The 15,627-nt window shown below is 41.2% G+C and overlaps 1 protein-coding gene across 1 annotated transcript in view; it reads left to right on the top strand.

Moving 5' to 3' along the window:
• Nucleotides 1-83: 83 nt before the first annotated feature.
• acin1b (apoptotic chromatin condensation inducer 1b) overlaps nt 84-15,627 on the top strand; it is an 18,285-nt gene continuing 2,741 nt past the window's right edge. The window contains exons 1-12 of the mRNA XM_079455123.1: nt 84-300; nt 1,280-1,345; nt 1,635-1,746; nt 2,138-2,214; nt 3,215-4,783; nt 5,081-5,139; nt 8,325-8,460; nt 12,323-12,368; nt 12,942-13,060; nt 14,892-15,044; nt 15,215-15,365; nt 15,466-15,611. Of these exons, the coding sequence (XP_079311249.1) occupies nt 163-300; nt 1,280-1,345; nt 1,635-1,746; nt 2,138-2,214; nt 3,215-4,783; nt 5,081-5,139; nt 8,325-8,460; nt 12,323-12,368; nt 12,942-13,060; nt 14,892-15,044; nt 15,215-15,365; nt 15,466-15,611 (2,772 nt within the window). The 5' untranslated portion in view covers nt 84-162. The remainder of the gene's footprint in view (nt 301-1,279; nt 1,346-1,634; nt 1,747-2,137; nt 2,215-3,214; nt 4,784-5,080; nt 5,140-8,324; nt 8,461-12,322; nt 12,369-12,941; nt 13,061-14,891; nt 15,045-15,214; nt 15,366-15,465; nt 15,612-15,627) is intronic.

Below are 15,627 nucleotides of genomic sequence, written 5' to 3'. Positions count from 1 at the left end.
TAACGCTAAATCGTTGTCTTTATCTCCAGTGAATGCGTTGTGAATGTCGCTTTTAACGAAATGCCTGCCACTTCTGAATATACATCAACTTGTGTGCGTCTTCCGGTAAGCGGTGACGCGCAGCGCGCTCGTGCACAACACCAGAAGTTCGAGCGAAGCAAAATGGCGGAACTCGAGGATGTTACGTTAGACGGGAAACCGCTTCATTCGCTTCGTGTCGCGGATTTAAAAGCCGCTCTGGAGCAAAGAGGTCTCGCCAAAAGTGGACAGAAAAATGCACTTATTAAACGACTGAAAGGGGTAAGTTTGGTCGAACGACGAAGTGTTGCAACCGTGTGCTGTCAAGTTGAGCCGGAGCCGACTGGCAGGCCAAGTATTTGCTTTATAAGCGGGAATGAATGCGGAGAACATGTGGGCAATATCGCATGTTCAATGCATATCCTTTGCACATAACCGTTTCCCCGTCTTCCGAGGAGTTGTATCGCATAGTGTAAATTATTGCGTTTTTTCTTAACAGTCTGTCATGACAAACCCGCTAGAGTTGACGTCGTGCCCGCGCGTCGTATGTTTGTAGTGGGGGCGCGCTTGTCAGCCCTGTGATGGATTTGCGTTTGACATTTTTAGCGTCCGTAAACACATTTCAAACGCAGAGCAATTCAACTGCTAGAGATGAACGAAGTGAGAATGCACATGTTTAACACGCCCGTGAATAAATCCGTTTCACATTTACAATTGAAATCACGCGCAATTTATTTGCTTCTGAATACAGCGTAGTTGGGAGGGGGGGGGGGGTGAAAATCGGTCATACTCCTACTCTTTTTGAAACTGCATTTACATGATATATGTTTAATTGCCGTTGTTTTCTATTGAGAACTTACCATAACGACTCGTGAACTGCCCCATTTACACGGGCATCTGCGAAGCAACGTCATGTGTTAACTGCTGAATATTTTGAAAGGCAGATACCACTTACACCTCTGTTAAAACACAGAGCTCCATCCACACTGTAGTGCCAAGTCGCTATAGCGGTCATGTGTTGCTGTTCGGGTGAGTCATTTGTTGTCGCTCCTGGAGTTTATTTTCATTATGTTGGTTGCGTAGAATATGTTTGAATCTCTGTTTTTAATCAGACATATTTGCAAAGTCTGCGCAAACAGGGTTTGTTAGCTTTTCTGGTTTGTCTAAACAGTCCTTGAACTACCACAGTCGTTATGCTAGCACAAGTTTCTGCATGGCCGTCGTTTTGTTTTTAATGTGATTTTTTGTCGTGTTTGCGAAGGCTCTGATGTTGGAGAATCTCCAGCGAACATCCACCCATCATGCTGGTCTTCAACCCAACTCTCAGGTATGAAGATTTTATTTCGTACGTTCGCAGGTGCACTATTTGTGGATCAGTAACAAGAATAACTGTTAAACAAGTCAAGAAAATGTGCTGCTTGTGAGTAGTGTGTAAAATGATGCATTTTGTGATTAAATCAAGAAGAATATGTTGGGGTTAACCACATAGATCTGTTTAAATCGAGAGTCCCTTATCTGACAATATACATCACCTATAGCCTCAGAGCATCCATTGCATCTGTGAAGGGGGAGGTGGGCTGAAGAACTTGAGTATGTTCTTCCTGTGTGTATCTCAGATTGGAGAGGAGATGAGTCAGAACAGCTTTATAAAGCAGTACCTGGCCAAACAGCAGGAGCTGCTTCGACAGAGACTGGAGAGAGAAGCCCGAGAAGCTACGGAGGCAGATGGTAAGAACTGCACATACACAAAGGTTGTAACACTGACCATCTGTGGTAACATATGCAGGCACCGCTATTGTATAATGATATATTATTTTTAAAAACGCCACATTAACGTTTCCTATGATGATCCCGCCATGCTAATACCGATGCACCAGAGTCTGACTTTGTCTCTCTGGGTGTAAGTGAGTTCAACTGAACTTCTCACACTTGCAGTGTGCTCTGAGGAAACGCATTCAGTCACCTTCTTGAATCAAACCATACTAATTGTTTACCCGCTAAATGCTCTTAGTTCTCATTGAAATTTCAGATTCAAAGTTACATCATTTTAGATTCTTGATACAGCATTTTAAAGCAAAAGAAGTGCTGAGTTTGATGACATTTGCAATGTTCTTTTCAGAGACACAGCGTCCTGCTGGTCCAGAGGAGGATGACCACATGTTGACCAGTGAAAGCACTTCATGTCTGCCAGACAAGGTACATGCACCTTTGTTTCAAGATCGCGTATCTCACACAGTTTCTGCAAATCTCATATTTAACTTGAGTGCCTATACAGTAGAGCTGCACAATTCTGGATAAATTGAGAATCACAATTCTGGATAAATTGAGAATCACAATTCTTTTGTTTCAAATAGAGATCACGATCCTCTTACGATTCTGAATGATAAAAGTAATTAAGGATTTTTTTACAGTTAAATGTTTTTAACAATTACAATAGGTAAATTATGGTTGTTACTTTTTTTGTTGCACTTCAAATGTAAAGTTAAACTTTATAAAAAATGTTTATGCATGGAATTGACTTTTATAAATAGTGACTTGTATAAATTGCGCACTCAGATTTGTCTGTGCTACAAACTCTCTCAGTTTCAAACCAGTCCAGTTAATATGTAAAGCATAATCAGAACAATGTAACACAATCCTGAAAGACAATCATAAGAGCAGCCTGTTGTTAGGCCGTTTTTACTTTATGTTGGTTTGTTATTTGGTTTGAGATTAATTTGGGCATACTCAGAGCTTGTAAACGCCTGTGTCTCATGCATGCGAGTTGGCAACTCGCTGCTTTAATCCTAGTACTTCTGAGATCATCTGACACAGAAATCATGATAGTGTGTTGTTGGTGTTTCATACTTAATGGTGAAACAGCAGTATTGAGTATTGAGCTGGGGGAGTGTATCAAGTACAGAAATGCTACGTCATACGACTAACTAGATTTTTCAACAAGTTCACCATGCTAAGCATGAAAAGCTAGCACGTTTAACAGTGTAAAGAAGTCAGAATGCATGACAAAGCATGATGCCTGATATTTAAAGCTTATTTAAAATAAAATCACCAAATACTAAATTTGTTTGTCCCATGTCAATGGCAATGACCTCTAATTTAAACTCCAGTTGTCAAGTTTTAGCTTGTTCTTTAACCTGTAATATGTATTGTTTGCCATGTGATAGGGTTTCACTGTATTGCATTCTTTGTTTTCCAGCATCGCATTGTTCACTCTCATCTATCTGTAAGCCAGGTAGAGGGTGGAGGAGGGTTGCCACAGGACCCTGGTTTAACGGGATCACACAGGCTAGATATAAGCCCTTCTCATCTGCCTCACGAACCCCCTGACACTAAAGCCGGGAGGATCAGACATCCTTCTAATTTCCCCAGCCATGAGGAAGTTGCCACACCTTCTCCTCAACGGGCAGTTGCCTCCTTGTCTGTACGAGTGGTTGGACAACCCGAGCGTCAAGGCCTGCCACTTATGATGCCTCGTTCCCAAGAGAGGGAAGGAACAGCCCCAGTTGAAACGGGTCCTGCCCAGTCAGTGTTGCAGCTTAGCCGTTCTGCGAGAGCTGCAGCTTTTGTTCAAGCTGGTGGTGATGATGAGGAAGATGATAATGACAGTGATGACGATGATGAATGGGGTCCTTCCTCAAATGCAAAAAAGAATGTGCAGGCTCCTCCTGTACAACCTCCACCAGCCACAGTCCCCCAGCGATCCCGTCGAAAGCTTCAGCCACCACAACACATCCCTCCCCAGCCTCAGCCAGTCCCTCAGCCTCCTCTGCAGCTCCGCCAACCCACTCCTCCTCCATCCCCACCCCCAGAGCTCTCCTTTCTACTTCCTGACACTCCCAAACAGAGCCCCCATGACCAAGATGAAGCAGTGGGCCCGGGAGATGGGGCTGCTCCGGGGCCAGGTCCCATGCCCTCTCCTCCCCCCTTTAAGAGGCAGGATTCCAGCTCCAGTTCTAGATCCAGCAGCCCGGAACCTCCGTCCACACGAAGGCCTGGTCCTCTGAGTCTGCTGGTACGCAAAATGGAGTCTGAGGGTGTGTTTGTTGGTGGACAGAAGGTAGGGATAGATGGGGAAATGGAAGTTGAAGAGAAGGATGCTGGCAAACCAGCAGAAGCACATGAAGTATTTATGGGAACAAATGTTCAGTCCGAAAACTCAGCTCAGCAGCTTAACAGGCCTCATGTCTCTGTATCAGTTCCCACGATGCCCTCTATTCAGCATGATGCTCATCATGAATTGGAGAATAAGATCTCAAAATCTCAGGATGAGAAAGATGAGCAAAAAAGAGGCGAAGAGAAAAACGAGAATGTGAATGAGACCGCTGCACCATTCCATATTAAATCACCCAAAATGTTTCCACTAAAAAGACCACAAATGTTCTCTGCTGTCCCGCCACCCGAGTCACTTAAGTCACCCTCAAAACCTGAGCAGGTGTCAGTTCTTACAACAGCGCCTACCTGCTCTGAAGATGTTATGATGGAGACAGTGACTTCTACAGTTACGTCTCAATCAAAACACAGTGAGAAGGCCAAAGCAGTTAAGATACTAGAGAAACAGTCACCTAGAGCAGAAGAGGAGAGTATAATGGTCCCATCTTCACACTCTTCTTATGATGAAGGTGAACCAAAAAAAACAACACAAGCTGACAAACCACAATCCTCAACATCACGCCAATCATCTTCTGACTCTGATTCAGAATCATCATCCTCCCGTTCTTCAAGCTCTCCTTCACACAAGAAATCCAGGCCCCACAGCCAAAAGAAGGTATGTAAACGTTTATCCACATGCCCCCCCCCCCCCCTCCCCCCTAAAGTCTTGTTGGTTTTTCTCTTCTTTTGTGTTTTCTAATGATGAGCCTGCCATGCTAATACTGATGCACCAGCTTGACTCACTGGTCTCTCTGGGTGTAATGAGTTGAGCAAAACTAGACACGTGTAGTGTGACCTGAAGAAAAACACAGGAGATTTGTTTTGTAGAAAACAAGTCAAATATTGACATTGTTTTGCGATGACTATATTGCAATAGTTTCATAGCAAGTTATTTTTGTTTGTTTTGAACCAGGATAAGAAGACCGAGAACCAAAAAGCAGATATGAAAGAAAAGAAGACCCAATCTCCCAGGTCAGCAGCATCTTTCATATACAGTGTTACATCATACATATTTTTAATAAGCTTAATGAACTGTAAACAAAATAAAATGACTTGAGCTTTTTCTTATGCACTGTTTTAGTCTTCGTGCTGATTGTGTCATAAAGAAATGGTTTTCTGTTCTTATCTCAGTATTTTTAACTGTTTTAAGGATTTGAGTATGTCAAACCCCCTTATATGCATTCCTAACTGCCATTCTAACTGAAATCTGAATGGTTTTCATAACAACTGTATTGTCTTTGCATCCCGCTCTCTGTAATCACAGAAACATACTAAACACAGTCCTGAGGTGGACCACCCACCATGCACAAGCTTAGAAATGTATGAGCACAAACTCAACAGCCTGTTGTCATGCATAGTTTAGTGAGATTGCCCATTTGCCCTCATTTAGTGCTTCTCACCAGGCCATATGCAGATGGTATTTCTGACCTGTTTCTGCCAGCGTCCGTTTAAACGGGACACACAGCTAATTTTGGTTATAAACGAATCACACATATGGATAATTAGTGTCTCTATTTACAAAAATGTAATATTGGTTGATGTTTATTAGGTCATGATGATGATGTATGTGAGATTTGTATGTACACATTGGGGATTTTTTTCCAAACGGAAGTGAGCATCCCTATGCTCTACTCCCTCCGAAGGGCTGAGCCCTTGAAGTGAACTGTTTGAAGTGTGTAGGATGATGTGCGTTTTGAACTCTTCACAAAGGGAATGACTGGCCAAATGTTACCTTTACAACGGCAAACGTGCACTCGGAATCCATCACTCAGTTGTTGAAATTAAACAATATGTTTAATATATTCTTAGTTGAACATTTGTCTAATAATGTCTTATTTCACCTTGTTCTTTCACTCCGCTTGGTATTTAAAAAGGAAATATATGATAAAGGAAACCTAAACACAAGTGGCTTCTGCAAAACATATTAAACAGTCTTCCCCTATAAACTAAATTATATTTTACTTTTTTTTTTTAACCATCTTAAATCTACTAAATCATATCACTGACGAAAATAGGATAAAACGCACACACGTCACGTGCTCGGAACTCACTTCCGTGAAGTGACAATGGGATATATAGGGATTCAGGTGTAAACGTTCAACTTTGATTTGGAACGCGCCTACAAATGACGTCCCCTTCGCAAAGGGCCCTTCGAAGGCGCTTTTAATGCCGTTTGGAAAAACCCATTGTGTGATTTAGTGCGCCTACAAATGTTGATTATTGCTGGTTTTGGGATGATGGACAGTGTAGAATGAAATGCTTTAAATCATATGCTTTGCGTACAAGAGAAGCTAACCAATAGGAGAAATCAACCGGTCTAAAGTTTTATTCGGGACTGCGAATCCTCTGGAGAAATGTTGAGGGCGGATGTATTTTTATTCAGGCGTTCTATATGACAGCCTCTCAACCGGCGTGGCCTTGGAGGTGGGGTCCTGCTCGCACTCTGCTCACACTTCCCCCCCAGCGCTGCTCAATATGGCTGCTCTGTGAGCGCCGCCGTGACTGTATCGACGCATTGCACAGGAGAAACAACAGTCTTGCAACGCGCCCCCTTCTCGCGTATCTATTTACGAATCCGTGACTGACAGAACCAGTATATATTCGCCCGTCGCGTTTCCCGTAAAAGCTTGACATTATGCTGTCGGACGGCAACAAAAACGGGTAAGGTTGAGATAAAGAGAGCGGGTTTCTAGAAACATCACCAGCGTTGAGTTGATGTACAGTTATCTCTCCATCTTAATCAACGCGACGCGTGTGTTTGCAGGGTGTTCTGTGTAGTATGTTTGATGAATGGCAGGTGATATTTCGTTGAATTGGGTAATCTGTGCGATGGCTTTGCGGCGTCTCAAAACCCAGTGGGTTTCTACCTACACAGCACAATGATTCGTATTCAGCGGAGCGGTCACACGATCAGGTCCGAAAATGTTATCTGGATCTGTTTTTCAACCCAATGGAAAGTCATGGTGTGTGGGAGGGAATCTTTTTCAGCCACTTTAAATAAAAAAATTGATGTAGTTTTGATCACTAGGGGTCCATGTAGCGATACATTAGTAGTGGAGATATCCACGTTCATGATCGCATGCATTTTAAAAACGATGCAGGCTCAACCTTATGAATAAAACGATGTTAACAAAGCTTGCATTTCGCCTACATTACAATTCATGTAAACTGTTTAACGTCATTAACGTGTGACCTGTTGCTGAAATGAATAGTCTGCCCAGGAAAGGCTCAGTTGATGTCTAAACAATTGTTTATGGTGTCCAGCGTTTATTTGAGCGTTAATAGCATGTATTTTCTTTAAAGGATGGTACAGCCCTAATAACTAAAGAATGGCTTATGTCCCCAGCCGAAAATCGAACGAAGCCTGACAAGTAATGGCAGTGAACGTCGAGCCTGCCACCAAAGACTGTTGAAAAATGGAAGTGTATAGTGCTGGTTTGCTATTGATGAATTGTTTGTCTGTCTTAATGCACGGAAAATGAACGTAGACCTGTGTAGTTCTGTTTGAGGCGGTCTTTCAGGTTTTCCTCTTGGTAGTTGTCAGCTTTGCATTCATGTGTAAATGTTAATTATTCTGAGGGATTTGGCTGCCGCCCCTTCCCCTCAGCATGCGTTGACTGCTTTAATACAAAGGGGAAGCCTTGTGCTTGCACAACTTGAAGGCAGCCTTGCCTCATCGACCATCATCAAGGCATCTGTGCCTCAGGTGATTTCAGTGTTAAGGTGTGCAGCGCAGGGGTGTGTTTGTGTAGGGGAGATGTTGTATTGAATCGAATCAAATCCCCTGTGTCACGAGCTTGGGTGAATTATTCCCCTGTCAGTGGTTTATGGCATGAAACAAATGTAGATATCTGCAAATAATGACAGGTCTGAGCATTGTGTTTTAGGTGTAACTCTTGAGACATGACCATTATTACTCTTGGTAGAAGGTGATGCGAGAAACTAACGATGAAGCTCATGAATAAATAATTGAGTGATTTTAGTAGATGCACGTTGTGCATTTGTTCCTTTCCAATGTTTTCTGACCCTGGATTAGGATGTCATATGGTTTGTGTATGGGAGTGTGTAGTTTAGCTGGGTTGTTGTTTATAGGTTAAGTGAAAGCTGGCCCTCACTCTTTCTGTCTCTCTCCTGCTTTCTTGACTCGTTCTCTTTAGGGATATCAAACAGGAAGCTCTCTCTGAGCCTGCAGGCCAAGTTACCATGGAACTGGAGGGCCGCTCAGACTCAGAGAGTGCTATTCAGCAGCCTGACCACCAGGAGGCAGATGCAAGCAACTCTCGTCCAGAGGAGGTAAGAAGGACTAGGAAACGACCAGTGGAAACAGTAATTCTGAAAAGGGGAGAGGGTAAAACTTTTTTTGAGAGGCAGGTTTAGCTGAATCATACCTGAACTTAGCAGGTGTAACTGAACATTGTCTTATCTTTTCACATTTAGTTCACAGTCGGGTATTAGTTTTGGTCTCTCTACTGTTTTTTCTTCTCATCTGTCCTTCCCTTACCTCCTATCAATTTATAGTAGCAGTGCCTAATAAAGCGTAGAACGACATGCTGTTGAGGGCATTGTGTGTTAATGAGTTTGTACTTAAGGACAGTTTAAAACATTATGATGTTTTTCTGTAGTGACAAAAATCACACTGAGATAAATCAGGATACCTTTAACAACTTAAAGAAAAAGTTCACCCGAAAATTTAAATTCTGTCATGAATTACTCATCCTCGAGTTGTTCCAAATCTATATTCTGTACAGATCTCTGTTTGCTCTTCTGATAAACACAGCGAAAGATATTTGGATAAATGTTAGCAACTGCCATTTCTGGGACTTCATTGACTACGTTTACATGATCGCATTATTCATATCAAGGACGATGATCGTAGATAAAGTAGGTGCGTGTTACTGGCTGTAGTTTTAATATTTTTTGCATCAAATGCAAAACACCGTTATGTGGATGTATTTTATGGTTATTTAGTCCCGTGATGAATCTAGAAATATGATGAGAAATTTCTCCACGACAGTGATTTATGCTAACATCGAGACGTGCTGTTTCTGTATGAAGGTAAGGAGCAGAGACTGAAGACAGCAAGTTGTTTACCGTAAATACCGTCATGTTTACCATGAATTTGCACTTGAGGTGCGTGACAGAAGCACAGCACACCTTGATCAGAGCTGCATAAATGCGATTAAGGTGTTAATACATGCCTTCATATTGCGATTTAAACCGGCGTACACCACATATCTTACTTTGATTATGCTTAGTGTGATTATGAGCTCAATCACATTATTTAAATTGAATAATTGCGTTTACATGAGGTAAAGTTTAATTGCAGTTATGCCAAAATCCTATTATAATCGCATTCTGAGGATGCATGTAAACCTAGTCAAGGACTACCATAGTAGGAAAAATTACAATAGCAGTCAAAATATCTTGTTTAACAGAATAAATGTTTCCTACTATGGTATTCAATTGTTTGTTACAAGCATTCTTCCAAAAATATTTCTCTCTGTTCATCAGAACTAAGAAATGTATACTGATATAGTATACACAACAACTCGAGGGTGAGCAAATGAGTACTGAAATTTCATTTTTGGGTGAACTAATTCCTAGAAATTAATAATCCAAATATGTCAGTTTTCTGTACTTGAGCAGTTCAAGTACTAGATTGTTGTCTTCGACCAGCCTGTGTAAAACACCCACAGAATGGGACAGGTTTAAATCAGCCTAAGGACTATGTTGATGGATAGCTTTGCATCTTTTTTATCACAATGCCATCATAAATATCAGCACTATCTATATAGAATCAGAATCATCTCCAGTCACAGTTTCTGCTCATCCTGGCCAAATGTAGCTTGAGCCGTAAACTAGACTCGCTAGTCCTCCCTTTTCTTTTCTACCCCTTTATCTTTCTCCCACTCTTGTCTCTCACTTTTGTTTTCTTTCTTTATCTGTGGATCTGGTAGTATGACTGTTTTGTGGTTTAAAATCCCGTTGATTGCTTTGTTGTAAAGGTGCCCTCCCCTCTTCCATTGCTCATACTGGTACCTGCATACTGCCACCACCTCTTCTCCTCTTCCACCTCCATCACCTGCCCCGCTATGCCCAAGCGTCTCGGCTGTACCTGAGTTAGCCACTGTACGACCCCCCAGAGTCGCCACTGCACACTTTAGCCTGACGGAGCCTGCCGGATCATTGGCCGCTGCGTCTCATCATAGAAAACTGATGTGGCCTCCTGATTGGACTGCTTGAAAGAATCAAAAGAGCTGGTGGAATGGGCAAAGGCATCAGACGTGTTGTGCACTACATGTCTCTCTTAACAAAGACATTTTCTGAGAGTTTATGCTAGCAACACACAAGCACAAGATGGACTTCTCCTGTCAACAGGATGTGCACGCAGCTGCTAAAGTGTCTCAACGCCTTCTGCTATTTTTGCCCACACTTAAAGACTTGAATGAACTGATATCTAAATGGACTCATTAGTCTGCCGTTTTATCACATGCTTGTGAACTGAACTCATGCTTTTACCAGTCTGAGCTGATAAGCAAGGCTTATGGACTAATTGCTGGATTATTAGGCATTTTTCTTGATATTTTTGGGTCTCATCATTTGGGTGAAGTTTGCCAGCAGCCATAAATGTTATGCAGTGCATTATTTTGAAATGATCTCATCCTAAAAGGACACCTTCTTGGACTTTCTCATTTTGAAGGACCATAAGCTCAAATTTAATCAAAGCAGGGTGCCACTGCTTCCATCGACCCAAACATCCACATGAGCTTATGAACAGCACCGTTACAGCACAGTTTGAGAACATTTGCAAAATGCCCGAAAAGGAAACCATTGTTACCAGGATTGTTTTGTGTTTGCCACACAGTTGGCAAATGTCTACAAAAGAATTGACGATACACTTCGTTATCCTGGACAAGACTGTAACCAGAATTTGTGGACATTACAATGGACTCGTTTTTATTTTTTGGTTATGTGAAGTCACCACATTCAGGGTGGACACCAGAGATATCTGCAGTGTTATAAATCCATCATCTGTGTTGTGCCAAAGACTTTCGCAGCTCACACAACACTCAAGAAACACTTTAAAGACTTTAAACTTGACCAGCGATATCTTATGGCACCAACACCATAAAACATGCAGCAAAAAAAGAGCAGTTCCTGTCAGCCGGCCAATCAGCATACTCAATTGTGATCGTATCTCACCCACGCTACTCAGCCTCCTCTGATTGGACCTTTGTTGCCTAGATACAGTGCTGTACGGTTGGGCCATAGCCAAGCCAGGGAGGAATCAGGTGTAAATGGTACCAGGAAAACCCTTTTTTGCCAAGATGTATTTGTTTTTGATTAACTTAACATGGAAAGGTGTTTTAAAGTTGAGGTTTCAGAGTGTTAGTTTTATTTATTTAATTAATTACTATTGTCAAATGATAGTGATTTAAGATTGGATGACAAGGTGTAGTAGTCATGTTTTATAGCTGGTTTAGGAATGTAGGGGAAATGGTCAAACATGTGTTAGCCAGATTTAAAGGTAAAGGGATACTTCACCCAATAATACAAATTCTGTCGTCATTTACTCACCTTCAAGTTGTTCCAAATCTGTATACATTTCTTTCTTCTGATGAACACAAGGAAAGATAGTATTCCATAGTATGAAAAAGTACAATGGTTGTCAAAAGTGCCCCAGAACTGTTTGCCTACTATCTTCAAAATATCATGTTTTGTGTTCGACAGAACAAAGAAAATGATAGTTTTTGTTCATACTATGGTAGACAATGGCAGGCAAAATCTATATTCCAAATATCTTTATCTGTGTTCATCAGAACAAATACATTTATACAGATTTGGAATAGATAGAAGGCTAGTAAATGATGATAGAATTAAAATTTTGGTATGAAGTATCCCTTTAAATACAAAGGAGAATGGCAGCTATGTGAGGGATATGTAATTCCAGCAACAGTGTATAGTAAGGGTTGGACTCTGAACCATTATCTGTCTAAGCCACTGTATATTATTGTGAACTGATAGCTGTCCTGTTCTTCCCCTCTCCTTTTTCTCATTCCCCTTTCTTTTCCCAATGTGTCTCTTTTGTCGTGTCTGTCTCTTTCCCCACACATCCACTGGGATCTTGTTTCTCCTCCTTTCTATGTTATTTCAGAGCTCTCCGGCAAAATTGATTGCTGCGCGCAAGATTTCACTGAGCGGTACGTATGTTTTTAAATATGTATGTTTTTGTGCCCTTGTCCACTGATAGGAGCTGGTGCCAGATGTTTACGCCAAAGGGGTGGTGCTTCTGAATTGTTTGTGGAAGATAGTATATGTTACACTGCTGTACACTAGATGTGTTGTACACTGTGCCATAGTCTGCATTACAAGATGTCATTTACATATCATACAAATCAGCATTTCTAGATGTGTTGTGGCCATTGCAGAACAGTGTCTGTTGAATTTCAACAAAATCAAACCTCAGAAGTGACAAAGTCATCCAACCGCAATGCGAAAGAATAACAGCGTGACAAGACACACGAAAACAGATAATTTTGGAGCTTTTTATAAATACATGTACAAATATTACTGTTGTATTGTTTAAAAGTGAATATGGACTTGTTTTCTTTGTTACATTTAATGTCGGAGTAAAATATAACAGAAAACATGCTCTATTTTTTCTTTCTCCAAATAATTTTGAAATGGTTTCCGCGACTGCTGTCAACTTTGTTCTTGCCCTTGTTTCTTTAGCTGCTCTGTGTGTTACCAATGATTTTTTTTCACCCCACCAGGTAAAAATGAGAATGCTTCTGAGTCTCTTGGTGGAGCCAACAGGAAGAGAAGGTGGGGTTCAAGTACAGCAGTTACTGCCAAGAGGCCATCGATTAGCATTACCACCGAGTCACTGAAGGTAATTCAATTTAAGCTCCATTGTGTAATAGAGCCTTACTGATTTATCGGTCGATATGAATATATGCACAATGTTCTCTCTGTGTCTCCGTCCACTTGTGATGTGATTGATCAAAACACATTGTCTTAAGGGAAAGTTGCTGACTAGTCTGTTAAATGCTTAGCTTGCTCTTTTATGACATATGGCTTATTGCTCCCCGAACTCTTTGTAAGTCGCTTTGGATAAAAGCGTCTGCTAAATGTAAATGTACTGTAAAATGAATAAACATTGACCACCGTAAGTTTCCCTTTCAATGTAAGTCCAATATAACATTAACCCTGTCCGTTAAACCGGCCATATTTCACTCATGCTTATCACTTCGCTCTCATCATTATAGTTTGTCAGTAATGTAGCAGGATCTTCTGCAATCCAATTTAGGCAGTGCACTCGTGGCACAAGTCTGTTGAATGGTGATTCAACACAAAGTTGTTACCTAGTTGGTAACAGCATGTGAACTTGACCGTAGGGAGGACTAGAGCGTTAATATTTCTCGCTGAGAGGAGAGTTCCTTTCTGAAAATTTAGCTTGCTCAGTCTCATGTACACAGCATTAGCCTGAACCCTTAATAATAGCTCAACGACATGCGAGTCAACTACAAACGCCTCTTCCATTTGCGGAGGTGTGTGGGCGACTAAAAATAGGCTGTAATGTCAGAGAATGTCTGACTGAAACATAACTGCTCTTTATCAGCCTATTACTTTTTTCATGTAATTTAGTATAAACTGAAAACGATTAGGCTGGCTTGGACACAATTTCTGTCAGAGCGGGATCTGGTTGGGATTTGGTGTACCGGTGAGCGTAATGTGTTGGTAAGATGGAACGCTATAAAGTAAATAATCAATGTCCCTCGCTTTTGATCTCACAATGGGCTTATCATATTAGTTTGCTACATTAGTAGAGTCCTGTGATTTCTGCTGAATTTGTCACATTTTTGACTAATCGATAAAAAACGCAAATTTTGGACCATTAAGTGTAATGTTAAGTTGTTAAATACCCTGCCTCTATTACATATCTTCATGTCAATATAAGTGTTGAATCACATAATTTACTTTTATGCATTTGGCAGACGCTTTTATCAAAAGCGATTAACACAGAAACAGATAGTATAATGCTAAGTATGTGGAATCCCCTGGGATCGAACCCATGGCCTTGGCGTTGTTAGCGCCACGCTCTTACCAATGAGCTACAGGAAAGCTAATTGGATATATTTGAGCCTATATACTGTATTCTACAGCACTTCCAGTTCGTGTGTACAAACTTTTGACTGTTACTATACTATAATATACACAAAGAATATCAGCCGATATATCGATATCGGACTGTTTTTACTTCCTAATATCGGCATCGGCACCACAAAAACCTATATCGATCGGGCTCAAGTGTGTAATTATTTGGGGATCAATATAATGTAATGTAATATAACAATATAGTGTACATAACTAGATCTTCAGAGGTGTATAAAGACCTTACATAAAGAAGCATTATATTTGTACTACCATAGAATAAGCTGATTCTATCTACACACACCCTGCATGGAATTCGCCATGTGTCAGCTGTCGGAAAGGGAAGAGAGGGAGGAGGGCTGGAGTGTGCTGCGGTTGCAATTTGCAGCTTCGCCACTAGATTTCACTGACTGGTCCTTTAAGGCTGCTCCCATTTTACTTAAGTTTTTAAAATAGTTTTGAATTCATTAAAAGATTGCTTAAGAAATGTGTGCTTGCAGTTAAGCAAAGTATTAAAATGAGCTTATTGTCTATAATTGGTGTATAATCAGGTTACCCTTTTTTTCTAGACATTAATTCCAGAAATCAAGCCTGTCCTGGAGGCTGTGTTTGAACTGCACCCAGACGAGAGCCAGCTCTCTAGTGAAGACTCTGCAGGTCCTCATGATGTAGACAAACTGGAAGATGATCAGGGCCTGAAGATTAGACGCACAGTGACACAGGTAAGGGTTCTATAGCAGCTTTTGAACAAGTAGTAACAAGTAGTTGAGAAAAGGAGCCACGTGTTAGAAACATAGTTATAGAGGAATGCTGTATAACTAAAATAAAACTAAACTAAGAAATATAACTTGCCTCTCTAATTTGGGTGTAAAATAATTAATATGTAATCCAGATTGTTCCATCTGATGGACGTGAGAATGGGAAGAATAAAATAGAGGATGATGATGAGGAGAAATGGACAGGCGGAGAGAAGGAAAAAACAAGGGAACAGGAGCAATCCTCCGATGCTGCTATGGAAACAGAAGTGGGAGATGCTATAAAAGGTGACTATCACTGATGCAGAATGGCTGTTGAACGGTTTAAAATAAGAAATCCTTTGCTTGCTGTTTCCTACGCAAGATTGTAAGTGTATTTCTTTCTCAGTCACTCCCAACGATTCCTTGGTGCGACGGTCCATCAGTCAGCAGAAATCAGGCGTGTCCATAACAATCGAAGACCCCATACGACCAAGTCGTGAACTGTCTCCTCCTCGTGGGAAAACTTCCAACATCATACATGTGTGCAACCTGGTAAGCACTTTCACAA

The sequence above is a fragment of the Barbatula barbatula genome (genome assembly GCF_947034865.1).
Source record: "Barbatula barbatula genome assembly, chromosome: 1".
Classification (NCBI taxonomy): domain Eukaryota; kingdom Metazoa; phylum Chordata; class Actinopteri; order Cypriniformes; family Nemacheilidae; genus Barbatula; species Barbatula barbatula.
This window is presented reverse-complemented; position numbering and strand designations above follow the sequence as displayed.